At 38.0% G+C, this 26,766-nt stretch overlaps 1 protein-coding gene across 1 annotated transcript; it reads left to right on the top strand.

The window, feature by feature from the left end:
- Positions 1–1,498: 1,498 nt before the first annotated feature.
- On the top strand, positions 1,499–26,766 carry DENR (density regulated re-initiation and release factor). Its single transcript, XM_037817288.1, has 8 exons — positions 1,499–1,630; positions 2,441–2,555; positions 20,477–20,496; positions 21,200–21,284; positions 23,056–23,139; positions 25,178–25,294; positions 26,214–26,353; positions 26,466–26,766. Exons 2-8 carry the CDS (start codon positions 2,450–2,452, stop codon positions 26,508–26,510), a joined length of 597 nt encoding a protein of 198 aa, XP_037673216.1. The 5' UTR covers positions 1,499–1,630; positions 2,441–2,449; the 3' UTR covers positions 26,511–26,766.

The following is a 26,766-nucleotide window of genomic DNA, read 5'->3' as shown; positions in this document are numbered from 1 at the left end:
ACTACTAAGAAAAATACTGCTAATTAAAGCATGCCACAATGCTAAGACATCGTCCATTACAATGCATTTAAGAGATGCTGAAATGTGGGAAAATGTGCACCTCAAGATCAATAAAATATGCTATTTGTTGTGTGATCTTTGGCATAAGTGAACTAATGTCATTTCCACTTTTGTGCCTTCGTTTTACCATTTGGAAATTAGGGACAATAGCACCTACTTCATAGGAGTTTTTTGAAGATTAAATCCACTAACATGTCTAAGACTGTAATTTGGGGAGAGTAGGGACTTTGTCCTTTTGTTCACTGTAATATTCCCAGTATGTAGCACAGTGCCTGGTGCATAGTGGGAATCCGAGAAAGTTCTGTAGAATGAATGCACTGAACTGTGTATCCCCAAATGAACATGGTTCCTGGCACATGATGTGGGCACATGGAAATGATTATTATTTGAATCAAACGTGCTTTTGTGGGAACAAGATCTCCTCTTCTTTCACTGGTGGGCACATAAAATTGACTCCCTTTTGTGAGGGGGAAACTCCTGTTTAAGAAACATCAGCAGAGGCCACACTGGACCAGTCTGGTGGAAAGGATTATGCCAGATGGCACAGTGCACACACAAAATAAGCTGTAAGCAGAAAATTAAAGGAATGGTGGCGGTGGTGAATGAGGTTGGTGAGGAAGGAGGGTAATAGAGCAGGTGTGAGTGGAGGATAAAGCAAAATGGAAAAGAATAATCTTCACCCTCTATAAAGCACTTTTATGTCATCATTTCCCTAGCCCTCATAGCTCTGCAAGTGTTGTAGTGTTATCATTTCCGTTTCACGAATGGATTGAGGCTGAGAGGGATACGAAGGGATTTTTCTCAGGTTAAACAATTAGATGGAAGCAAAACTAAAGGCGCACGGTGCGTGGTCACGGCTACTAGGCGTCACTGTCCTGAGAGGAAAGCTTGAGATGGGGTAGATTAATTCCAATTTAGAACACATATAAGGATAGATAAACAATGAAAACGATGATGAAAATAATTGTTAGGGTGGTGAGATTGTGGGCGATGAAAAAAAATATGTATTGATATCTTTTCAAGAAAAATTCCACCAATTTTGAGTACGATGTTGAAAGGAAACCAAACGCCTTAACCCGCTGAAATATTCCCGCGGAGGATTTATCCAATAGCTTGGAGGTTAGTCAAGACTCCAGGATGCATCCCAGACACTGGGCCAGGGTTCCCCGGGATTATTAACAGGGAGTCATTTCTGACTCAGGTGCACAGTTCTGTTTCGGATCAGCCGCCGCTTCCGCGCGCCTACCCCGGACCACCGCGCGAAGCTTCCCGGAGCCTCTTCTTCCTCTTCGACGGGCGACGAGCACCGCCTACTGGCGGGCAGCCTTCGACTGTGGGCCCCGCCCCCGGAGCGGAATGAGCATGCTCCCTAATTGCTCCCCTCCCCCGCCTCCAGGCTTCTCGCGACATCCGGCCTGGCGGTGGCCTGAATCTCGCGATAAAGGTTTCTTGTCTCGCGGGAGCGCGTCTAGCAGACGGGTTCTCGAGCGGCCCTGGAGGGGGAAGAGGAGTTGCATGTATCGCCTTGGCTGGCGGTAGCGGAGGCGGCGGAGGCTCTGCGACCGCCTGGGTAACGTGCCCTCTTGCCTCTTTCGCTTCAGAGAAGCTCGTAGAGAGTGTGGGGGAAACTGGTGCTGCCTGGCCTGGGGGACTGGGCCGGACGTCTCCACATCCCCGCCCACATGGGCCCCCTCTGGGGTCCCCGGGATTGTCCCTTCGCCTCTGACGTCCTCCCCTCAAACCTGGCCGCCCTTATTGCGTTACTGCTCATACATCCCGCCCCTTCCTGATTCTTCTACCCCTATTTTCTCCCCTTGGCTTCATCAGGCTCTGGTCTTCCCGCCCCCCTCGCATCCCCTTTCCTGACTCCTCAGTGTCCCTCCCTTGGCACTTCGCTGTCCCCATACCCTGCACTCTGAGCTCCTCAGGGGCCCCATCCTTTCGTCGTAGGCTATTCCAGCCTCTTTTCGTCCAGCTGTTTTGTACCCTTTCTCTTGCTGCAGTTTGCCTCCCTCCCAGATCGCTCCCAGACCATTTGCCAGGTCTCTAGGGACATCATCTATCCCATCTTTTTCCTCTGCCTCTTTTTTTCACGAGTGCAACCCCAACGCCCTATCCTGCATGGGTCGTTTGCTACGAGTCTCACTGTTACTTCTTGCTTCCCTGTAGCCCTGTGGACCTGGTACATGTTACGCTGGAATTGCTCATGCAGCTTGTATCCCTCACTTAACTCCAGAGAACTGAAACACATTGGGGGTGGGGGTGGGGCGGGGGTGGGTTGGGTGGGTTTCTGGTCGGAGGAGGCCACTCTGCATTTGAGTAAGCTTCTTTGGGATCTTGGTCCAAAATAGTGAGGGTATGTTATTTTTCTTGCTTACAGGTTTGTGAGATGGCTGCAGACATTTCTGAGTCCAGTGGGTCTGATTGTAAGGGAGAGGTGAGGAGCAGTGCCAAGTTAGATGCTGATTACCCACTTCGAGTCCTTTATTGTGGAGGCAAGTGTTGGAACGCAAAAAATGGCCTTGACTCACTATATTTTTATGCACTGTGATAAGATTTGATCTTAGGTTTGATCATCTGTCTTTGTTATCTGGTGACTGCTTCATTCATTGGTGGGGTGGGGTGGGGGTTGGGAGTTGGGGAGGATTCCTGAGGAGGAGGCATGGGTTAGCAGATTTTCCCAACCTTTGTGACTTGTGTCTTGCTACTTGGCTTGGAGATGCTTACAGTCCAGTTGGAATAGAGACATGCAGACTATTTTTGTCTAATGTTACATGCCAGTCTGGCTATTAAAGGAGAGCTTCTTGGAAGATACCGAGTCCTGGGGATGAAAAGGACTGGAATGGAAATGGGGAAGGGCATCCCAGCTAAAGGAATTGCTATGCAAGAAAAATCTTAATGCATGTCTGTGGAAATATGATCAGCTTTGTATAAGTAAACTGTGAAGTATAAGGTAAGGAATGGGAGGAGATGAGGTTGGAACATAGGGTAGTAGGGTGGTCTTGGGAAATTCTTAATTCTTGAGTTTACTAACAAAGTCTGTGTTAGTTTTAGTCAGTATTGTTTTTCCTTTTGAGTGTTTTTCTTCATTTTTCATACAGAAATATCTGAACTGGAAAATTACTGCCTTGGAAATTTTCAGAAAGTTTGACGATTCAGAACAGTAAAGGGACAAGGTTTATTTATTTATTCAGTAAATATTTTTGAAACTTAATATGGGCCTAGCAGTGTTTCAGGTGCTGGGACTGAGTAGTGAGTAAGTTAGACAAGATCCCTGTTCTCATGGACCTTACATTCTTGTGAATACTTTGGAGACTTCATCTGGGATTTAAGTACTGTAGGAGAGGTGATGTCATTGAGGTAAAAAATTGTAGCAACTCATCATTTATTGAATATCTTTGATAATAAAGTAAAAATAAAATTAGTGTATAATATCTGGGCAAGAGAGTAGGCAGGGGAACTTTTTGTAGGATTAATTTAATTTTGTTATAACATTGGTCCTATTTGGTCTTATTTGGTGATATTCTTTATTCTTTGGAGTCAAGGGCCAGGATTTGTATCCTAACTCTAGCACTTATCAGCAAGCTGTGTGATCTTGAGCAAGTTACTTAACTTCTCTAAGGTTTAGAGGTCTGTTTAAAATGAAGATGATGATTACATCTTTTTAAGTCAGATGATTTGTATAAAGCTCCTGGGGAAGCAACTAACACACGAACTTAGACACCAATAAATTGCTAACTATTATTATTATTATTATTATAAAAGTATTTTAGTTTAATATGGTTTCTTCATCCTTGTTTGTCAGCTAAGTTAAGAGCTATTGTTCTTGACTACCTATATCATTGAATCTAAGACTCCATATTTTGTATGTTGCACCATTATTTTAGGTTCCACTGAGAAGGAAAAAAGTGATGTCATATTGATAAGCCCTAATTGTTATAAGATGCATCCCTATAAAACATCTGATGTAAAAAACATCAGAATTGATGAAACATACTATATGAAAACCATGCTGTTGAATTGCCTATGCGACTTCTAAAGTGGCTTTTAAAGAACTGCAGTAAATATTCATCCTCACCCCACTGATAATTTGTGTGTGATAAGAGTTCCCTAAATCTTTTTAGACAGATTTATTCTTTTTATTTCCCTTCCTAGTTTCTTTTTTTAAATGCAACTTTATTGAGATATAGTCACATAACATATAATCACTCAAAGTGTACAATCAGTTGTTCACAGTATCGTCATATAGTTGTGCTTTCATCACTACAATCAAACTGAACATTTTCATTACTTCAAAAATTAAAATTAAAATAAAAAAGAGTATCCCATTCTCTTCCTCCCCCATTGTTCATTTACTTTTTTTAAAATGCAATTTAATTGAGATATATTCACATACCCTACAATCTTCCACAGTGTACAGTTATTCACTGCACCATCATACAGGTGTGTGTTCATCACCAGAATCAATTTTTGAACCTTTTCCTTACTCCAAAATAAAAATAAAAGCAAAAAAGAACATCTCAATCTTTCCATTCCCTCCATCCTTCCCTATTCTTCATCTAATTTTTGTTCCCATTTTTCCACTCATCTGTTCATATACTGGATAAAGGGAGTGCGAGCCACAAGGTTTTCACAGTTACACAGTCACACTATGCAATCTACATAGTTACATAGTCATCTTTAAGAATCAGGGTCACTGGGTTACAGTTTGACAGCTTCAGGTATTTCCCTCTAGCCATTCCAACACAGTAAAGACTAAAAGGTGGTATCTGTATAGAGCATAGGTACCCTCCAGAGTGACCTCTCAACTCCATTTGTAATCTCTCAGCCACTGGAACTCTACTTTGCTTCATCTCTCTTCCCCCTTTTGGTCAAGAGGACCCTCTCAATCCCACAGTGCTGGGTCCAGGCTCATCCCCAGGAGTCACTTCCCGCATTGCTAGGGGTAATCACACCCCTGGGAGTCACGTCCCATGTAGTGGGGAGGGTAGTGAGTTCACCTGCCGAGTGGGCTTAGAGAGAGAGGGGCCACATCTAAGCAACAAAGAGGCTCTCTGGGGTATTTCCCTCCCTAGTTTTGTTGATATTACAGGCAGTAGGATGGGGAAAATGTTAACTTCCTCCAGGAGTGTGGGATCTAGTTGGAGAAGCATTTGGGGAATATTTAAATGCTGAATTAAATGGTACTATCACTGTAAAGTAGGAGTTCAGGAAAGGGGAGGGATCTTTGTTCAGAGAGAAGTAGGGAAGTTCTCAAGGAAGTAGGGTTTGAGTTAAGCCCTAGATGATGTATACAATTTGCAAGGAAAGGAAGGAATTCCTAAGAATGGTATGGTGGCAAGATTTAATGTATCTTTAGGGGAGGGGAAGAAGAAAGAACTGATTAGATCAGCACTCTGAGTTGGAGGGCTTGAGAAACAAGGAAAAGTAGGTTGGGGTCAATTTGGGGAGACTTTTTTCCTTTAAAACTGAGGTCGATCTGAGTTTGAATCCTGACTTTGCCATTTATTGACTGTGTGACTGTTTCGGGAATGCAATATACCAGAAATGGGTTGGCTTTTTCAATGGGATTTTATTAGATTACAAATTTACAGCTCTAAAGCCATGAAAATATCCAAATTAAGACATCAAGAAGAAGATACCTTCTTTAGGAAAGGCTGCTGGCATCCGGGGTTCCTCTGTTACATGGGAAGGACCATGGCTGGTCCTTCTCGCCTGGTTCTGGTTTCAATGGCTGTCTTCAGATGTCTCTGGGTGTTTCTTTCTCAGCTCTCTGGGTTTTTACTGTCTTTTATCCTCTTCACTAAGAATTCCAATAAAGGATTAAGATCTACCTTGTATGGGCTGAGTCACATCTCAATTGAAATGGCCTAACCAGAAGGTCCCACCACAAGGAGTTAGAGTTTATTCAAATGGAAGAATCCAAGTCCTTTGAAAGCACAGAGATAGGGGAAATAAAGGTCTGGAACCATCTGCCACAGAGGTGATACGGTTTGAAGGTAGCCAGTATGTGAGCTATCCTAAGGAAAGGAGAGAGGAGAGCCAAACAGATCCTTGGAATGCAGTTGGAGTGAGGGGAGCTGGGTGGATTTTACCACATGCAGAAGTTGCTTAATTGGTGGGAAGTTAGAAAGCTTAGTGAGAATGTCAGCCCCCAGAAATCTTGTTTATTATTATTTTTTTCTGTAATTATGAAATATAACTTAGAATGCAAGACAGACTGATAAAGTGTTAAAAAAATGCCCAGAATTTAGGTTCATGTTGTATTTTTATATGACGGTTTCTTGTGAAATGACATTTTAAATCTGAAAGCCTATGTGAATAAAGGATAAGACCTGTTTTCTGTGGCCACGGGATGAGTGAACTGGGACTGCTGAGAGAGGCATTTCTGTCAAAGGGTGACTTTTCAATATCCAGAACAACACAAGCATCCACTTGATGTAAAAAACATTCTTAGGATTAGTTGAACAAACCAGTGGTGGAGATGGGTTAAGACTGTACCTTTTAGATTCCTTCTAACTCTGACTCTACCATTTTATAAAAATAGTGGACTCTGTTAGCCAGCTTGGTGAGAAATAGCATGACATTGTTAATATAAAAGACTATGTAGTGGTGAATTAATAATTTACAAAGAATATAAAGAAATATTTTTATTAGACAAATTTACTGAGTACCTATGATGTATAATGTCCTGTGCTACGCTTTATGGAGGAATGGTAAATTGGCATGGGCCCTGCCCTTGGTTTATATATAACTTGCAGAAGGTAGAAGTTGATGAGTGCTGAAAGATACTGGTCAAGTTCAGTGGCAGTACAGGGAAGTGGGAATTTCTCCCAGTTGTAGGAGATCAGGGAAGATTTCAGGGTTGAACTGGGCTTTGAAGGAAAGGTAGCATTCAGGAAGGGGCCAAAGGGCAGAAGGAAGGATGTGCTAGGCAGAGGAGCAAAAGAAGAGAGGTAGGAAACTATGAGGAATATAGGGGGATTTGCGAGTGTTAGAGTTTGGTTGTAATGTGGGATTCATGAAGAAAAGTGGCAGGAAATAGGATGGAGATATAGTTTGGGACCAGACAGTGGAGGGCCTTGACTACCAGGCTAAGTTGTTGGACTTTGGTTATAGACAATGCTGAGTTGCTGAAGGTCTTCTGAGTAGAGAAGTTACATGACAATGAATCTGGCAGCAGGACACAAGTTGAGGGAGGCAAGCTTACTAGCCAGGCTATAATAAGACTTGAGGCAAAATTAATGAGGATTTAAATGACAGTGGCATAAGTTAGGAAGAGAGGTTGGGAAAGAGATAATAATGGTAGGATCAACAGGATAAAGCAGTTAATCAGGTTTGAGGACAAGAGAGAGGAAAGAAATAGCTTATTAAAACTGCACTGAATCTATTTTCTAGCAGACATTTAGTATTCTTGGAGTGCTTAGAGAAGAGAGAAAACCCTCAAATAGAATTCCTAATGGATTATAAGAAAAATGGTAGATAGTGACTAACATATTCCTCCTTTTCCCTCCTTTCTCTCCTTTCAAAAAAGAGAAGGATGCAAGTTAAAGAAGACTGTTCTCATTTCTGAGCTGGGGTCTAAGTAGGGTTTCAGAGAATAAGTTTAATTCATTTAGGAAACATGTTTTAAGCATCTGCTCTGTGCCAGGCATTGTGCTCCATATTGAGAAATGAGTAAAGACATAATTATGTTCTAGAAGCTCACAGCTTAAGTGTGAAGATGAACATTTAAACAGATGGGTTATAATGTACTAAATGTACACTAGAAAGTATATCAAACGGTCATGAAAATAGAGAAACACCTAACCAATTGTATTTAGGAAAAAGGAGATGGTTGAAATTCATTGAATGGATTTTATGTATACACATATTATTTTATTTTAATCCTCACAACAACTCTGAAGTATAATTACCCTCATTTTATTGATGTTGAGTTTCTGGATCATATAAATGATGGAGCTGGGATTAAAATCTAAGACAAACAACCTTCCAAGGCATTATTGCTTCAGTTTCAAGAAACCCTCACAAGGTCTTGAAGATGAGTGGAACTTAGTGGAAAAGAACAGCATAGATAGAAGTTCATGGAGCTGGTACATGGGGTGGCAGGAGATGAGTCTGGAGAATTATGATAAGCTGTTGGGGGAGTTCTTGATCTGGGAAGTGATGTGATTGAATAAATCTCTTAGGATAATGCCTGTTTGGCAGAAAGGAGGAAGTTACTGAAATGGGATGCCTAGTGACAGAGATGAAATTGGAGTCTTTGAAGTAGGAGATGATTGAGGCTTAGTGACACTGGCATAGAAAAGAAACCAGGTTTGAGAGACATTTCTGAGGAAAAATAAATAGGATTTAATTGTGGGGGTGAATTGAGGATGGATTTGAGATTAGCATATTTCTAAAATGTGACCTCAGGAATCCATAAGGAATTGTAGCAATTTAAGAAGTAGTGATTTAATTGTCAGGCCCTAGGCATTCTACCTTTTGCTGTCTCCTCTTCCTCTTCCTTACTCTCCACGTTATGTCTAGAATGGATGGGTGGCCCTCCTTCTCCGTCTTCATCTTCTTTTCATTCCCTTCCATCTTGAATTCTAGTCATAGAGATTTCCAGGTGATTGGTTTGGCAAATGCTCGAGTGCCTGCTGTGTGCCAGGTATGCTGTACTAAATATGGAGGGGAACCCAAATACATAGTCCCTGCTGTCGTGGAGCTTTCTCATAGTCACCATGTAAATGTAAAATTATAACTGATTAATGCTCTGAAGAAAAGGGACGAGGTGCTCTGATAGAGTATAATTGTGGGATTTGACTTAAGCCTTGGGGGTCAGGGTTGACTTTCCTGAGGATGGGATGATTGAGAGAGATGTATGGGATGAATAAGTGATTGACCAGGCGTTTTGGGCAGAGGGAGCATCACGTGCAGAGTTTCCATGGCCAGTGGGAGAATGGCTTGTTTGAGAGCCTGAAAGAAGGCCACGGTGCTGACAGGGAGAGGGAATGTGGTATAGAATGAGGCTGAAGAGGTGCAGGAGCCAGACTAGCAGACTCTTTATAGGCCATGGTAAATATTTTGGTCTTCATTCTGAAAGCCTAAAGGCTTTTTCTCCCTGGGTTAAGATTTGCATTTTGAAAAGATTATTGTATGTGCAGTGTAGTTTGAGGGAGTCCAGGGAGGCAGCTATTGTGGTTGTCCAGGGAAACAGTTGGGTGGGGGCGGGAAGAATGGGAAAGGGAGGCTGTGGATGAATTCAAGAGATTTTTAGTAGGTAAAATGGTAGGACTTGATGATGGATTGACTATAAGGGATGGAGGGGCAGGAAGGATCCCAGATGGCTTCCTAAGTTTTTGCCTTTTGTAGCTGTGAGTATGGGTCTTAGAGGCTTGGGTGGGAAGACTGAGAGTGTGGTAGAATATTGGTAGAATATTGGATGAGCTAGTTTTCTTGTCATACAGAAGAGGAATACAAAAGTACATTTTAGGGCAGTGGTCCCTAACAGTGCAAAGGAGATCTGTGAAAGGAGGCTGCCCCATAATTTAGCTGGATCTAGGGCTCTAATCTGGAAGGGACACTGAAGGCTCCATGCATAACAGCGGAAGGAACATTACTGAAAAGTTGCTGGAGTTTGCAAGGATCTGCAGTGTGTGAGAGAAGGTAGCCTCAGTTAACATAGGCTAGAAGCAAGAGGGATGTCCGTGGTGGTCACAAGTTCATATTAACCTTGTGACCTCACATTATTTTAACCTTGAGACTCTGCATTTCAAAAAAATGTTTTAAAATGCAGTTTTACTGAGATACCTTCACACACCATATGTTCCATCGAGAGTATACAATCAGTGGCTCACACTATTGTCACATAATTGTGCATTCATCACAATCAATTTTAGAACATTTTCATTACTCCAATAAATACATACATACGTACATGTATATTATATATACTTTATGTATATATTTATATATATAAAAAAGAAAACCCAAAATATCCATACCCCTTTATCCCCCCCCAACATTGTTGACCCCTAGTATTGGTATGGTACATTTGTTACTGTTGATGAAAGAATATTAAGATATTACTGTTAACTGTAATCCATAATTTGCAATAGGTACATTTTTTCCCATATACCACTCTATTATTAACTTCTTGTAATAGCATTGTATATTTGTTATAGTTCATGAAAGAACTTTTTTATATTTGTACTGTTAATAACAGTCATCATCCATCACAATAATATTCACTGTGTTATACATTCCCAGGTTTGAACCTCTAGCTTTCCTTCTGGTGACATGCATGACCTAAACTACCTCTATCAACCACATGCACATACAGTTCAGCGCTATTAATGATACTCACAATAATGTGCTACCATCACCTCTATCCATTTCCAGATGTTTAAGTTCAACCTAGTTAAAAATTCTGCATGTATTAAGTAATTGCTCCCCATTCTCTAGCCTCATTCTGTCTTCTGGTAGCCCACATTCTAGATTTTATGTCTATGAGTTTACATATTATAATTAGTTCATATTAGTGAGATCGTACAATATTTGTCCTTTTGTGTCTGACTTATTTCACTCAACATAATGTTCTCAAGGTTCATCCATGTTGTCATGTGCTTCAGGACTTGATTCCTTCTTACTGCTGAATAATATTTCATCATATATATGTACCACATTTTATTCATCCATTCATCAGCTGATGGACACTTGGGTTGTTTCCACCTTTGGGCAGTTGTGAATAATGCCACCATGAACATCAGTGTGCCAATGTCTGTTCACATCCCTGCTTTTAGTTCTTCTGGGTATATACCAAGTAACAGGATTGCTGAATCATATGGCAGCTATATACTTAGCTTTCTGAGGAAACACCAAACCATCTTCCATAGTGACTGTACCATTTTACTTCTGTTTACAAACGGTTGCTCTTTGGTGGCTGTTGACAATGAAGTTTGCTATTGAAAATACGTTTTTCCAGGTAATTATTTGATTGTGGCTATTCATCCTCTGCAGTTTTATTGCTTAAGAAATGACCAAACACTAAACCAACCAACCAACCAACCAAAAAAAAAAAAGCTTCTAAATTAGTTTGGACTTTTAAAAATTATTACAGAGGCCAAGTAGAACTGTTAATTTAATATTTCTAGATATTTAGGAACTTGATTGTAATTCCATGAGATAAAATTATTAACTAATGGCACCTGTTTTGGCTGCCTTCCCAACTAAGTCCTGGTACACTGATTATTTCTCCTCATTCCTTCTTCTTGTGGACTCAGAAGCAGTATTTGTGTTGAGTTCATTCAAGATGTTAGGTATTCAGTATTTCTAAGTGAGTTTAAAAGCTGTTTCTTTAAAATTAAACAGTGAATTTAGGCTAAGAAGAAAACAGTGAACTTTCTAGCAATTAGAGGTCATTTTGTTTTGTCATGACATATATATAAATTTGAATGTATGTCTATACAGAGCTTAAACAATTTGTGTTTGTGGGTTCTAGCAGACAAAGTTAGGAAAATGTTTGTTATTTTTTAAGGGAAAACAAGGTGTAAAACAAAGCATCTAATATGCTCACATTTGTGTAAAGAAGAGAGGAGGAGTTTATATGCCTGTATGTACATAGATTATTTTCAGAAGTATAAATAAGAAAACTGTTAGCAGTAGTTGCATCTGAGGATCAGGAGTAGGACAAAGATGTTTTTCACTGTAAACCCTTTATACTCTGGATTTTTACTATGTGCATGTATACCCTTAAAAAAAACTACAATGAGTAAAAGGTGGAGCGACTTTCAGTCAAATGTACCATAGTTCATAGAGTTTGCACAACATTGTGAATGTAATTAATGGCACTGAATGCAGTTAAAAGGAGGAAATTTTGGGTTGTATATATATTACGAGAATAAAAGTTAAAAAAAAAAACAAAAACCAACACCTTAGGACTGAACAACATAAACAGTGAACCCTAATGTAAATTATGGACTATAGTTAATAGTACAATTATAATAATATTCTTTCATCATTTGTAACAAAGTTACCTCACTGATGAAAAGTGTTAATATGGGAAGGTATATGGGAATTCTGTATTTTCTGCATGATTTTTCTGTAAACCTGCAACTTCTCTAATAAAAAAAAATTATATATATGAAAAAAAGCCATTAGTTGTAAGATGTGCCATTATTTTTCGTGCCAGTGAGAAAGAGAAAGATGACGTGTTAATTGTAAGATAGATCCAAAACTCAGAAATGTTAAACTGTTTTTGTTAAAAATGTATATTAGAATTGATGAAAAATGGTAATTATAAAAATGTAAATGGAATTGAAATTCGTGTGGGATTTTTTTTGGCATTCTTCTTCTTATAAAACTTTAACAATTATATTGGTAGTTAATTTTATATTAGTTTCCCCAAATTTTAATTATGGAAATAGTAAATATTATATTTAATGTATTTAAATATAACAGAAAAGTTAAAAATAATACTATGAACACCTGTATATGACACTAAAATTCACTAATTAATATTTTGCATATTTTGACATAAATTCATATTTACAGAAAAGTTACAAGGATAGTACAAAACAATTCCTGGGTCTCTTTCATCTAGATTTCCCAAATGTTAACATTTTATTATATTTACACGTATATTCTCCCTCTCTCAACATTGAAATTACACTGTTATCTAATCTGCAGACCTTATTGCAATTTTTCTCAGTTGTCCCAATAATATCGTTTATGGCCAAAGGAAATCCAGGATCATGTGTTGCATTCAGATGTCATCTTTAGTTTCCTTTAATCTGGGACCATGCTGAGCCTTTGTATTTAAAGACATTGATATTTTTGATGAATACAAGCCAATTATTTTGTAGACTATCCCTCACTTTGTGTTTGTCTGATGTTTTCTTTTGATTGGATTCCTTTTATGCACTTTTGTCATAATTCAGAAGTGTTTCTCAGTGCTTTCAGTGCATCATCTCCAGAGGCACATTTGTAATCTAGTCCCATTACTGGGAATACTAACTTTAATAATTTGTTTCAGGCGATGTCAGCCAGATTTTTCCACTATAACTTTACTCCACTATAAAGTAATTTAAAAATTTCATGTGGGGATGTATTTTGAGACCACTAGTTTTGATGATTCTTGTCTGAATCAGTTATTATTACAGTGTTGGCAAATGGTGAATTTCTAATTCTATCGTTCCTACATTTATTACTTGGCATTCTACAGTTAGGTTCTCTTCTCCATTTATTTATTTACTTATTTATTTATATCATTGTGGACTTACGAATTCTTACTTTATTTAATAAGCTATAACCATTATTTATTTTGATGTTCAAGTTGTTCCACATTAGGCCTGTGGAAACCTAATTGAAGGAATTCCTTCAAGTTGCCTCCTGTGTCCTGACTTTATTTAACATACAAATAGTTTATCCTGGTAATAAATTGATATGTATAGTTATCGAAAAAATGTTGGATGCTTTCCAAGGAAAATGTTTCTCTCTGGAGGTGTACACTAAAGCCTATGTAGAACTATTTAAACAGCTGTCTTCATAATTTACAAATTCAAAACCATGGTAACATCAAGTTTTTGAAGAATTGTCTTTTTCTCTATAATTCATTAATTAGATAGTTTGAGTTTATAAAGGTTTCAGATGCCATTTCATTTCCTGCAAGCTACCAAACCGGATGTTATAGAACTGACAGTTCAGAAATCATCTGATCCATTCACCTAATTGTATAGATAAGGAATCCACTGGCATCGTCAAAGATTACAATAGCTAATGAGAGGCAGAGCCTGAACTAAAAATTGGTTCTTAGAAAGACTCTAGAAATGTCTGTTGGGCTAAATAAGGCAATATATCACATAAAACTCTAGTCATATCTAAAACAACCCGCATTTTACTTTCTGTTGAACATTGGATTGAATTCTGATGGTTCTTTTGTAGTTCACAAACATATTTAGTCATTCAACTATTGCAGTTTATCGCTGATTACTGATTGCCAGGGCTGTTTATGCTTCTTTTCTCCTGGGATGTTTTGACTTTGACAACTTTTTTCTCATTCTTCTGTGTTTATAACAGACCTATGTCAAGAGCGTCTGTTCTTGTTTGAAATTCAACATCAGCAGAGGGAGCTAACATGGTATCAATTTCTATAAAACCATCAACATTTGAGTTTGAGACAGCTCATTTCAGTCAGAATTATCACGTGTCCTGCTCTGTTCAGTTGAACAGTCACTGGTTCTGAGACCAGTTTTTGCCAAGCAGTTACGATATCCCACATAGCAATGAGATTTCTCAGCACATCAAGAATATGACATGTAATGTTTCATATGATGTACCATGGTGATTTATTACGTCTCAGCATAATGGCTGCACATAGCTATGCAGCAAGCAGGTAAAAGGCTAAACACTTGTTTTAATTTAAACCCCCCGTGAGTGTGTGTAGCACATTTTATCAATCAGTACTAGAATATTCAAATTCTGTCAAGTCTGTTTTCTCTTAGGAGCCATTTCCCAAACAACCTGCCAAGCATCAGTTCATTTTTTTTCAACTTTATACATACTCAAAAAAGTTTCATATATAAAGGGAAATTTTGAATTTCCATATAAGTGATTCTAATTTTGTGCTACTTCTCAGCACTTCAGCAAAGGAAGACTAATGACCTATCTTTATTTTTCTCTAGGGCAAACATCTTAGTAAAAGTTCATGTATGGTTTGGTTGCAGGTGATGGCACATTAGATGTGCCACCATGGGCATATTTATTCAGAATGGACCTCCAGTTTTCAAGCTCATCTTCAGCAGACAGAAGCCATTGTAGAGGCTTCATCTTTTAGCAGCACTGGAGTACAATTTCATTAGCCTTTTCTAAGAAGAAACAAAACAAAACCCAGATATAGGAATGTTATTTGCTCTGATCTGGCAAAATCATCCAGGCATCTCATTTACTAAGGTGACATGTGTGGCTCCTCTCATTCTGTTACCAGTTTTGCTTCCCTTGGCTGCTTCTCTTTTTATCTTATACTGATTTTCAAAGAACATATAGACTATTGAAAAGGAAATCAATATTCTTTGACAATTTCACTTTTTACTTTTCTTTCTTATTCACTAACTTTTAGCTCTGGAGAAATTGTGACCTCACTGTATTTTCTGTTTAATACCACAACCAGCACTCCATGCTTAAAGCAGAACGGAAAAGGCATGCTTAATAGAATATGAACATTCTAACAATGACAAGACTGAGGAGACACTAATTTTCTTAACAAAGTTTATCTCAAATTTCAAAGGAAGGGCTAATTTTAGTAATCTTAATAACAAGTAAAAAATGCAATCCCTATGTTGTATAGGAATCCTAATACTTTGAGGTAGATGATTCTGTTATCAGATACTGAAGTAATTAGGTTTAAGATATAAAAATGATGAAACTGAGGGGAAAAAATGACTGATTTGAAATTATCTTTTAAAAATTTTGGATGGAAAATTAAGAACACTTACAATTCAAAGTTTTATGCATGAAATTCAGGTATGTCATGTTGTGGATTGCTTCATTAATTGAAGATGAACATAGCAGTTGTTGTAAAGAATCCACACTCTAACAGAACAACAAAACACAAAAAGATTGTCCTTATGAAGAGGTCTGTAACTTCGCATTTGATTTTTCCATCTTGGCTCATTCTCAACTGTTCCACATTTGAATTCTTAAAGCCTTCTTCAGCATTTAACTAATTCTTTGTTGGTAGAAGGTGCTGGGATTGTTTCTCCACACATAAGTTGATCTTTGTGTAAATCACTTTTTTTTTAAAATTCAGTTTTATTGAAATATATTCACATACGCTACAGTCATCCATGGTATACAATCAGCTGTTCAGAGTATAATCATATATTTATGCATTCATCACCACAATGTATTTCTGACCATTTTCCTTACATCAGAAAGAATCAGAATAAGAATAAAAAATAAAATTCAAAAAAGAACACTCAAACCATCCCCCCCATTCCACCCTATTTCTCATTTAGTTTTTATCCCCACTTTTCTACCCATCCATCCACACACTAGACAAAGGGAGTGTGATCCACAAGGCCTTCACAATCACACTGTCTCCCCTTGTAATCTGCATTATTATACAATCATCTTCAGGAATCCAGACTACTGGGTTGGAGTTTGGTAGTTTCAGGTATTTACTTCTAGCTATTCCAATACATTAAAACCTAAGAGGTGTTATCTATGTAGTGCATAAGAATGTCCACCAGAGTGACCTCTCGACTCCACTTGAAATCTCTCAGCCACTGAAAATATTTTGTCTCGTTTTGCATCAATATCAGAAGGGGAAATGAAAAATTCACAGATATGTGGAAAGTAAACAACATCCTCTTAACCAGTGGGTTAAAGAGAAAATCAAAAGGGAAATGAAGGAATATCTTGGGGTGAATGAAAATGAAAATACAACGTAACAAAAGTTATGGGATGCAGCAAAGGCAGTGCTGAGAGACAAAGTTATAGCTCTAAATGAATATGTTAAAAAAGAAAGACTTCAAATCAGAAATCTAACTTCAGTCTGGAAGAACTAGAAAAAGAAGAGCAAACTAAACCCAAAGCGGGCAGCAGGAAAGAAATAACAATGATTAGACTGGAGATAAATGAAATAAACACAAAACAGTAGAATCAAGAAAACCAAAAGTTGGTTCTCTGAAAAGATCAAAAAAATTGACAAACCTTTAGCTAGACCAAAAAAAAAAAAAGAATAAACGAAAATCAGAAAAGAAAGGGGACTATTGCTACAAATTCTGCTGACTACAAGAGATACTATGAAAACTGTATGCCAATAAATTAGATTATCTAGATGAAATGGACAAATTCTTAGAAACACACAAACCACCTGCCCTTATTCAAGAAGAAATAGAAGAGCACATCAGACCAATTATAAGTAGAAAAATTGAATCAGTCATCAAAAACCTCCCAAACCAGATGTCTTCACAGGGGAATTTGCCAAATATTCCAAGAAGACTTAACTCCAATTCTGCTCAAACTCTTTCCAAAAAGTTGAAGAGGAGGGAACATTCCTTAGTTCATTGTATGAGGCCAACATCACCCTCATACCAAAGCCAGATAAAGAGACCACAAGAAAAGAAAACTACAGACAGATATCTCTTATGAATATAGATGCAAAAATCCTCAACAAAAATATTAGCAAACTGAATCCAACAGCATTAAAAGAATTATACACCATGATCAAGTGGAATTTATCCCTGGTATGCAAGGATGGTTCAACATAAGAAAATTGGTTAATGTAGTACACAGCATGAACGGAATGAAAGAAGAACCCACATGGTCATCTCAATTGATGCAGGAAAGGCATTTGACAAAATCCAGCATCCCTTCTTGATAAAACACTTAGGACACTAGGAATAGAAGGAAACTTCCTCAACACAATAAAGGGCATATGTGGAAAACCCACAGCCAGCATCCTACTTAATGGTGAAAGACTGAAAGCTTTCCCTGTAAGATCAGGAACAAGAAAATGATGCCCACTGTCATCACTATTATTTAACATTGTACTGGAAGTTCTTAGGCAAGAAAAAGAAAGGCATCCAAATTGGAAAGGAAGAAGTAAAACTTTCCCTATTTGCAGATGACATGATCCTTGTGATGGTTGGGTTCATGTGTCAACTTGGCCAGGTGATGGTACCTAGCTGTCTGGTCAAGCAAGCACTGGCCTAACCATTGCTGCAAGGATGTTTGTGACTGGTTAATAAACCAACAGGCTGGTTTATTGAATCATGAGTCAATTGGCTGCACCTGTGACTGAAGACATCAACAAAGGGAGTGTCTTCCACAATGAGAGAATGCAGTCGGCTGGATTTAATCCAATCAGTTCAAGACTTAAGCGAGACAGATGGAGGACCTTCACTGGTTTGGCTGACCAGCGAAGCGTTTCCTGCGAAGTTCATTGAAGTTGCTAGTTGGTTTCCCAAGGAGTTCATCGAACATCTTCATTGGAGTTGCTAGTTTGCTGCCTTCCCTATGGAATTTGGACTTATGCATACCCACAGTTGCATGATACACTTTTATAAATCTTATATTTATAGATCTCTCTCATTGATTCTGCTTCCCTAGAGAACCCTAATACATTTCTATATACAGAAAATCATGAAAAATCCATAACAAAGCTCCTAGAGCTAATAAATGAATGCAGCAAAATGGCAGGATACACAACACCCAAAAGTCAGTAGTGTTTCTATATACTAGCAGTGAACAATTAGAAGAAGAAATTAAAAAAAAAAATCCCATTTACAGTAGCAACCAAAAGAATAAAATATCTAGGAATAAATCTAACCAAGGATGTAAAGGACTTGTACACAGAAAATTACAAAACATTGCTAAAAGAAATCAAAGAAGATCTAAGTAAGTAGAAGGACATTCTGTGTTTATGGATTAGAAGACTAAATATTGTTAAGATTTCAGTCCTACCCAAAATGATTTATAGATTCAATGTAATCCCAATCAAAATTCCAACAACCTTCTTTGTAGAAATGGGAACAGCCAGTCATCAAATTTATATGGAAGGGTAGGGGTCTCTGAATAGCCAAAGCCATCTTGAAAAAGAATGAAGTTGGAGGACTCTCATTTTCTGATCATAAAACTTATTACAAAGCCACAGTAATCAAAACAGCATGGTACTGGGACAAGGACAGACATATAGACCAAGAATTGAATTCAGATCTCAGAAATCAACCCTCATATTTATGGCCAACTGATTTTTGACAAGGAGGCAAAGACCATTCAATTGGGAAAAAATATTCTCTTCAACAAATGGTGCTGGGCAAACCGGATATCCAACTGCAAAAAGAAAAAAGAGGAGGAGGAACCCCTACCTCATACCTTATTAAAAAATCAACTCAGAATGTATCAGAGGTTTAAATATAAGAGCCTAAACTATCAAACTCGTAGAAGAAAACATAGGGAAGCATCTTCAGGACCTTATGTTAGGCAATGGTTTCTTAAACTTTACACCCAAAGCACAAGCAACACAAGAAAAAAGAGATAAAATGAGACCTCATCAAAATGAAAAACTTTTGTGACTCAAAGGACTTTATCATGAAAGTAAAAAGCCTACACAATGGGGGGAAATATTTGAAATCATATATCTGATTAAGGTTTAATATCCAGAATATATAAATAAAACCTTCAACTTAACAACAAAAAAGACGAACAACCCAATTTAAAATCAGCAAAAAACATTGATAGACATTTCTTCAGGGAAGATAGATGGGCAGAAGGCACATGAAAAGATGTTCAACATCATTAACCATCAGGGAAATGCAAATCCAAACCTCGATGAGACACCAGTTCACTCATTAGAATGGCTATTTAAAAAATGGAAAATTACAAGTGTAGGAGAAGATGTGGAGAAATAGGAACACTCATTTATTGCTGGTGGGAATGTAAAATGGTGCAGCTGCTGTAGAAGACAGTTTGGCAGTTCCTCAGAAAGTTATTTATAGGATTACCATATGACCCAGCAATCCCACTATTAGGTATTTACCCAAAAGAATTGAAAGCAGGGATTTGAATAGATATTTGCACACTGATGTTCATAGCGGCCTTATTCACAATTGCCTAGAGATGGAAGCAACCCAAGTGTCCATCAACTGATGAATGTATAGACAAAATGTGGTATCTATATACAATGGATTATTATTCAGCCTTAAAAAAGAATGAAGTTCTGATACATACAACAACATGAGCCTGGAAGACATCATATTGAGTGAAATAAGCCAGACACAAAAGGACAAATACTGTACAAAATAATTAGAATAAGCAAACTTATAGAGTCAGAATCTAGAACATAGGTTACCAGTGGATGGGGTCGGGACAGGGAATGTGAAGTTAAGGCTTAAAATGGACAAGAGTCCTATTTGGAACAATGGAAATGTTTTGGTAATGGATGATGGTGATGGTAGCATGTTGTGAGCACAGTTAACATCACTGAAATATATAGCTGAATGTGGTTAAAAGGGGAAATGTTATGTTGTATATATGGTAACAGAATAAAAAAAAAAAAAAATCTATGGAACTGCACTACACAGTGATCCCTAAGTTAAACCATGGACTATAGTTAATAGTACGACTACAAAAAGAAATGTACTTTAATCAATTGTAACAAATGTTCCACACTAATACAAGATGTTAATAATAAGGTGGTATATGTGAATCCTGTATTTTATGCGTGATTGTCTGTAAACCCACAGCTTCTCTAATGAAGAGAAGAAGTAAAAAAAACCACGGAGGATAGAATTTGAAAAATGTGGTACGTAAAATTTATGGTAAAAAAATGAAATGAAACATTTCTTTCAAATTTAAAATAAAAATGATGATCCCTGTGTGTATATATATTTAAATTTTCAAATCTTTTTTTTTCTCTCCTTTTCTCCAGTCTGTTCATTACCAACAGAGGTAAGTCCTTTTAAAATTCTTTTTTTTTTTTAATTCTGCAGTTGAGGTCATTCTTGATTTTAAAGCTAGCTTGAGGACATCTTTTCTCCTATTTTCATTTTCTGTTGTTTCATAGAGTTTCAACCTTTTCTAGGGAACTTTGATTTGGAATAATTTTTTGGCCTTATAAATTATTTTCTTTAGACTTTGAGTCATTCATGTAAATCTTTTGCACTTGGCTATATGGTTTGGATTTTTCATGGAACTCATGAATAGCCAGCCAGCTAACAAACCTAAAAGCCAAAACTTAACATGTCCAAGCAGAGGAAAGAAAGCATAAATTGTATTTAAGACTTTTGGTTAATAAGCTGCTAAATCAGGTTCTTTGGGCAAGCCATGAAAATAATAAGGCGTCTCTGTGCCCAAGGCAAGAAATAGACATGTTTGTGTTTGTTTGTTTGCTCCTTTCTCTAATGGCCTTTCTGGTTTGAAGGAGAGGAAGGAAATAAATTATTAGAAGGAGGAGGTACCTGATTCTTTTTAATTTCTAATTTCTTATGATGTATTGCCTGGTCAAATACAGATTTCCTACATGCAGATAAGAAGTCAGGTGGGAGTAGTTAGTTTCAGTATTTTTATAGCAGATATACAGGAAATGGTTTTTAATTAAAAGGTTTTAGTTGTTCTACTGTGACTCTTCAAAAATTTTTCTTTTTTCTTTCAGTACTGTGAATATATGCCTGATGTTGCTAAATGTAGGCAATGGTTAGAGAAGAATTTTCCAAATGAGTTTGCAAAACTTAGCGTAGGTAAGAACATTTTTTTTCTGTCATCGAAGCTTATATACCTGAAACAAATGCACATATGGCATTGTTTTTAAAAGTAGGAAAATCCTCCTTTAGTAGAGTATTAGTAAATTACATTTATCTATTTCTATTAACTTTAAACTGTTAAGGTTAGTATCATATACTGCTTACCTCTCTGAGACAGGATAGGTCTAAGTGTCAACTTTCTTGTATGAAGAAGAATAAATGGTTTAGGGGCAAATATATATTTACTCATTCATTTAATTAATTATTTCTTATGAGCCTACTATGTGTTACCCCATGTTTTAGGCCCTGGGGATAAAGCAATAGACAAAAGATCCCCATATCTTGTGGAAATTGCATTCTAGAAGGTGAGGCAAATAAAACAAGTAAAATGTATAGGTAGTGATAAGCAGGGAAAGGGAAGATAGGAAGTGGTGGGAAGGACATTTGAAATTTTAGATTGAGTGGCCAGGGAACATTTTGCTGAAAAGATGGCATTTGAGTAAAGAAAGGAAGTGAGGGATGTTCTGGGTGAGAGCAATCCAGCCAGAGGGCACAGCCAAGCGGTGGAAGCCCCGGGGTGGAAGCTTCCTGTGGGTAGGCCTTTGCACCTGGGGCTGATTGAAGGCGCTGGAGGTTTGAGGTCAGAAAGGTATCGGAGGACCAAATCTTGGAAGGCCTTTTAGGCCATTGTAAAGCCTTGGCCTTCTCCCTGAGCAAGATGAGGAGCTATTGGACAGTTTTGAGCAAAAGAATGATCAGGTCTGACTTTTGCTTCAGCAGCATCACTTTGGCTGCTGTGTGAAGAATGGACTAAAGAGGGGCATAGGTGGAAAAGCAGGGAGACCAGAGAGGAAGCTGTTGCCAGTAATCCAGTCATGAGATGATGAGTTGGACTGGAATGGCAGCAGTGGAGGTGGTGAAGAGTGGTCAAATTCTTGGAGAGACATTGAAGCTCAAGCTAACAGGATTTTTTGGTGTGTTGGACATGGGGCATGAGAAAAAGAGGCATCCAGGGTTTTGGCCCAAGCAGCAAGAAGGAGTGGCCGTTGCCTGAGGTGGGAAGACTGAAGGAGGAACAGATTTTCTTATTTTGTTCAAATTGATGGCTTCTCCTACAAGATTGGTAGAAATGAAGTTGGTAATGGGAGAAGGGAACATCTTTGCCACCTTTTCCAGGAAAAGGCCTACTCAAAATACACCATTGGTTGCCTCATTATTTGCTGCTTTGATTTTCAGATTGTTCCCATAAAGCACAAACCCCAAAACTTGATAGGGGTTTTTTGGATAGTACCTACTCAGTCACTGTCAGTGATTGGATAAGAACCCTCAAGTCTTGTATTGTAGTCTGCATGGGCTGCCCTGAAAATGACCAGCCTTGGCCTCGGACCACCATTGTGACTTTAGGGGAAAGAAGCTTGCTCACCTAGGACCAGATTTCCTACTAACAAGATTAGTGTCTTTAGATGCTAAACACTCCTGCTGAGCCCAAGTGGTTTAAGTTCCTTTCACATGGTTAAAGTAAATTGAAATCTTCACAGATCAAAAGCTATTGTGTTCTCTTCTGGAGAGGCTAGACACTTGCCATAGTGACACTTCAGAATTAGATTTGACTCATTTGCTTTATAAACGTCACATTCAGTTGTTGGTAAAATACTTCATTGGTGTATGAGGTTGTTCAAAGGGTGATTTCTATTTTTAATACCATATGAAATAATATGAATGCTTTTGGATTTCATTTTTGTTATTTCATTTATTTTATTTCATCTAGAAAATTCACCCAGACAAGAAGCTGGAACTAGTGAGGGTCAAGGAACAGCAGGGGAAGAGGAAGAGAAGAAAAAACAAAAGAGAGGTAAGACCTAAGTCCATGTTTTGATTTGTACAAGCATAGCTTCCCTTTGATAGAAGATATAAGTAATAAAGGGTTCCCAATGTGAATAATATCTACCTGTTACTGTAATTCCATATGTATGTCACACAGAAGGGTACAAAATCTTATTCTCTTCATAGTGATTAGATGTGATATGGTTTGGACTTTATCAGTAGGAATAAGAAAAAGCAACCATCCAGCTTCTGTATGACTTCAAAACTTTGCTACCAAACCTATAGCTGCTCTAACTAAAACAAACAAATGACTTTGATACCTTGTTATTAAAATATCTGTGTGTTCTATTTAATTAGGGCAGACACATTTATGTAAGATTTTCTTCTCTCCTATTCTGATAGCTCGGACGCAAACTTTGTTTAACAGCTGCTGCAGCGCCTCTCTCTGTTCTTTCCTCCTCCTAAAACTGATCCCTCAGGTGGTGCCTTGGATCCTGTCCCTGCCTGTTTCTTCTTCATTAATTACTCTCCCCTGTGACTGCATTCAGCTTGTAAATATTTTCGGGACTTTCCATCTTTAAAATTCTCTCAAGGGCCATGTATTTATTTACCTTATCCCTCCCTGTCCTGCTTTCTATTCTGTTAACTGTTCACTCCTCAGTCTGTCCTAGCCTGACAATCATGTCATTGAAACTCCTCTAATAAGGGTCAACAGTGACTTGGTAATAACCAAATAAGACCACTTGACCACTCCCTTCTTGAAGTGTTGTACTTCCTTGGTTTCTCTGGCACTCCGCTTTCCTGTTTCTCCTGTCATGCCTCCTTGGTCTCCTGTGCAGACTTCTTGTCTTCCTTCTATTGGTGTTTCCTGGGATTCTGTCCTCAGCCTTCTTATCTTCTCATTCTGCATATTCTCCCTGAATGGGTCTCTACATCTCTAACAGGTGCCATCAATCTACACTTAGATTCCCAAATCTGTACCTCCAGACCTGGCCCTAGTGTCGAGACTGGGAGTGTGCGTGGTACCCCAGGCACCTCAAACTCAGCAACTTCCACAGTTAAATTTATTAGGTCCCAAATCTGCTACTTTTGTGGTTGCCATTTTGATTAATGACAACAGTTTATCCACTGGATAAATCCATCTTAGGTTCTCCCTTTGTGCCTTTAATCAGTTCTAAGCTCTGTTATTTTTCCTCCTTACTATCTTGTGCCTAGTGTCCATTACCGGTGCCACTACCTCAGTTTAGGTTGCACTTAATTTCTGCCTTAACTAATACAGTAGCCTCCTCAGTGGCCTTTCTTTCAGCCTTACCCTTCATAGATCCATCCATCACACTGTAGTTGGAATGATCGACATAAAACAGTAAATCTGATTATTTTATTCCTGTATGGCTTCTCATCTATAATATGAAGTCTGAATGCCAGTGCTTGATGTATTAGTCCCTTAAGGACTGGTGTGTAATTTTCTGCCTTTCTAGCTTCATTTGCTACATATCCATAAGCATCGTTCTATCAGGACAAATGTAGTTCCCAAATAGAATGCCTTTTGTTACACTGTGCTTGTTCTGTTTCCCTGGAATGTCCTATCTTATACCTCTCCAGCCCTTCTTCCTTCACCTGGACAATTCCTTATCCTTCAAATCCCAATTCAGATGTCACTTCCTCTAGGAAACTTTTTGTCCTCTGGAAGCAGAGTAAGCCATTTCTATGCAGAGCTGCAGTAGTGCCTTACTTGTGGAGCTTATTAGAGTATATATCAGCTTGCTGTAATTATTTAACTTTTTTAATTCCCTTCACTAGAGTGTGAGTCCCTGGAGGGCAGGGACTATGTTTTGTTCATCTCTGTGTTCTCAACACTTAGCACAATGACTGGCACGTAGTAGGTACTTAATAAGTGTTGTGTGGATGCTCGTGCACGTATTTATTAATTTTGTGTTAGAGAAAAGAAACTTTAAAAATTGATATTTGGTACCTTTTGAAATAACAAATTTCAAGATGTAGTATTCTGTAATTATTTATGTTTTAAATGAGACCATTAATGCTGAGCTCTTTCTTAATAAATAAAGGTGGAAGGGGTCAAATAAAACAAAAAAAGAAGACCGTACCACAGAAGGTTACGATAGCCAAAATTCCCAGAGCAAAGAAGAAATATGTAACAAGAGTGTGTGGCCTTGCAACTTTTGGTGAGTTCAGGCTTAAGTACATTTAAAGTATGAAAGTGTGTACTGTATTCTCTCTCTTTAAAATCTGGTATCATGAAAACTTTGTAGGTGTATTTTTTGCTAAGAAGATAAAAAGCGAAGTTTTGCATTTCTAACTTTAGCTTCAAAATCAGATTTTGGAGAAATTAAAAACTATTTTGCAGAGGGGACTGGTATAGCTTTTTCCTTCCTGAAGTTCCTGTTTGGGATTCCTACATTTTATGTAGGATGAGGAGGGCTAGACAGGATTCCCTGTGAAGCCTACGATGCTGCTCCTTGTCCTCTGCAGGCTTGGTGGCAGAGGGTTGCCCATGCCTCATCCCCTCTGGGAATGACAGTAGAGGGTGAGGGAAGGCGGGTAGCAGCAGAATATCCTGCTCCAGAGCCCCTTCACTCCCTGGAGGCCTTGAATGAATAGTGACACTGGGGTGAAAATGTAAACCAAGGTCCCTTTGTGTGACAACACGGATTGAAAAACAATCCCTGGACCACGTTGTAAATATTAAAGTTTGTGTCTCTGCTGTACATTTTTCTTTTGCAAAAGGGGTAAACAGAAGAATTTCATTCCTACTTTGTAGTGTATATGTGTATGTGTTACTGGATTTATTTTGGTTTTACTCGATAATATGGGTGATGCTATTTTTATGTACTAAGGCTTTATCTGACCTTGAATATATCAGTTGAATTGTTAAGACCACTTGCTCTGGTAGTTTGTAATTATTGTTCAGAAAGGAATTATGAAATCCATTAAAGCAGTACTTAATAGAAGAATGATTAAAAAAAAAAGATACTGTTTTATGAATTTAAACTGCAGAGTAAATTTCAAAATGGAAAAAAAAATCTTTGACATTGTTCCAATTATAGTCTTCCTCTTTCTTTTTTTTTAAAAAAAAAAAAACAGAAATTGATCTTAAAGAAGCACAAAGGTTTTTTGCTCAGAAATTCTCCTGTGGTGCCTCAGTAACAGGGGAGGATGAAATCATTATTCAGGGAGACTTCACAGATGACATAATTGATGTCATTCAGGAGAAATGGCCAGAGGTGAGTATATGGCATGCGTGCATTCACAGAGATAAGTTTATAAAGCAAGTTACTTTCATCTTTTCTCATTTGATACCACAACTCATGAAATGTAATTATTTGTGTTTAATAGGTGGATGATGACAGCATCGAAGATCTTGGAGAAGTAAAGAAGTGATTTTGAAAACTTTTCTGTATTTAATGATCTGAACTGAGAGTTGATATGGCCAAAGGGAGGGAGGCCTTTTAAAAATATATATATATATATTTATCCTACAGTAAAACTGTAGACCACTCTTGTCCTTGGCATATTTTCACTGTTCTGTACAAGGCTGCTTGTTTTTTTTATTGCCAAAGTTTAATAAACAGGGGAGACTCTCATGCTTACGCATGAAATAGAACTTAGTCAAATAAAAGAATTTGATCATTTGGTA

Source organism: Choloepus didactylus, chromosome 23 (genome assembly GCF_015220235.1).
Source record: "Choloepus didactylus isolate mChoDid1 chromosome 23, mChoDid1.pri, whole genome shotgun sequence".
Classification (NCBI taxonomy): domain Eukaryota; kingdom Metazoa; phylum Chordata; class Mammalia; order Pilosa; family Megalonychidae; genus Choloepus; species Choloepus didactylus.
This window is presented reverse-complemented; position numbering and strand designations above follow the sequence as displayed.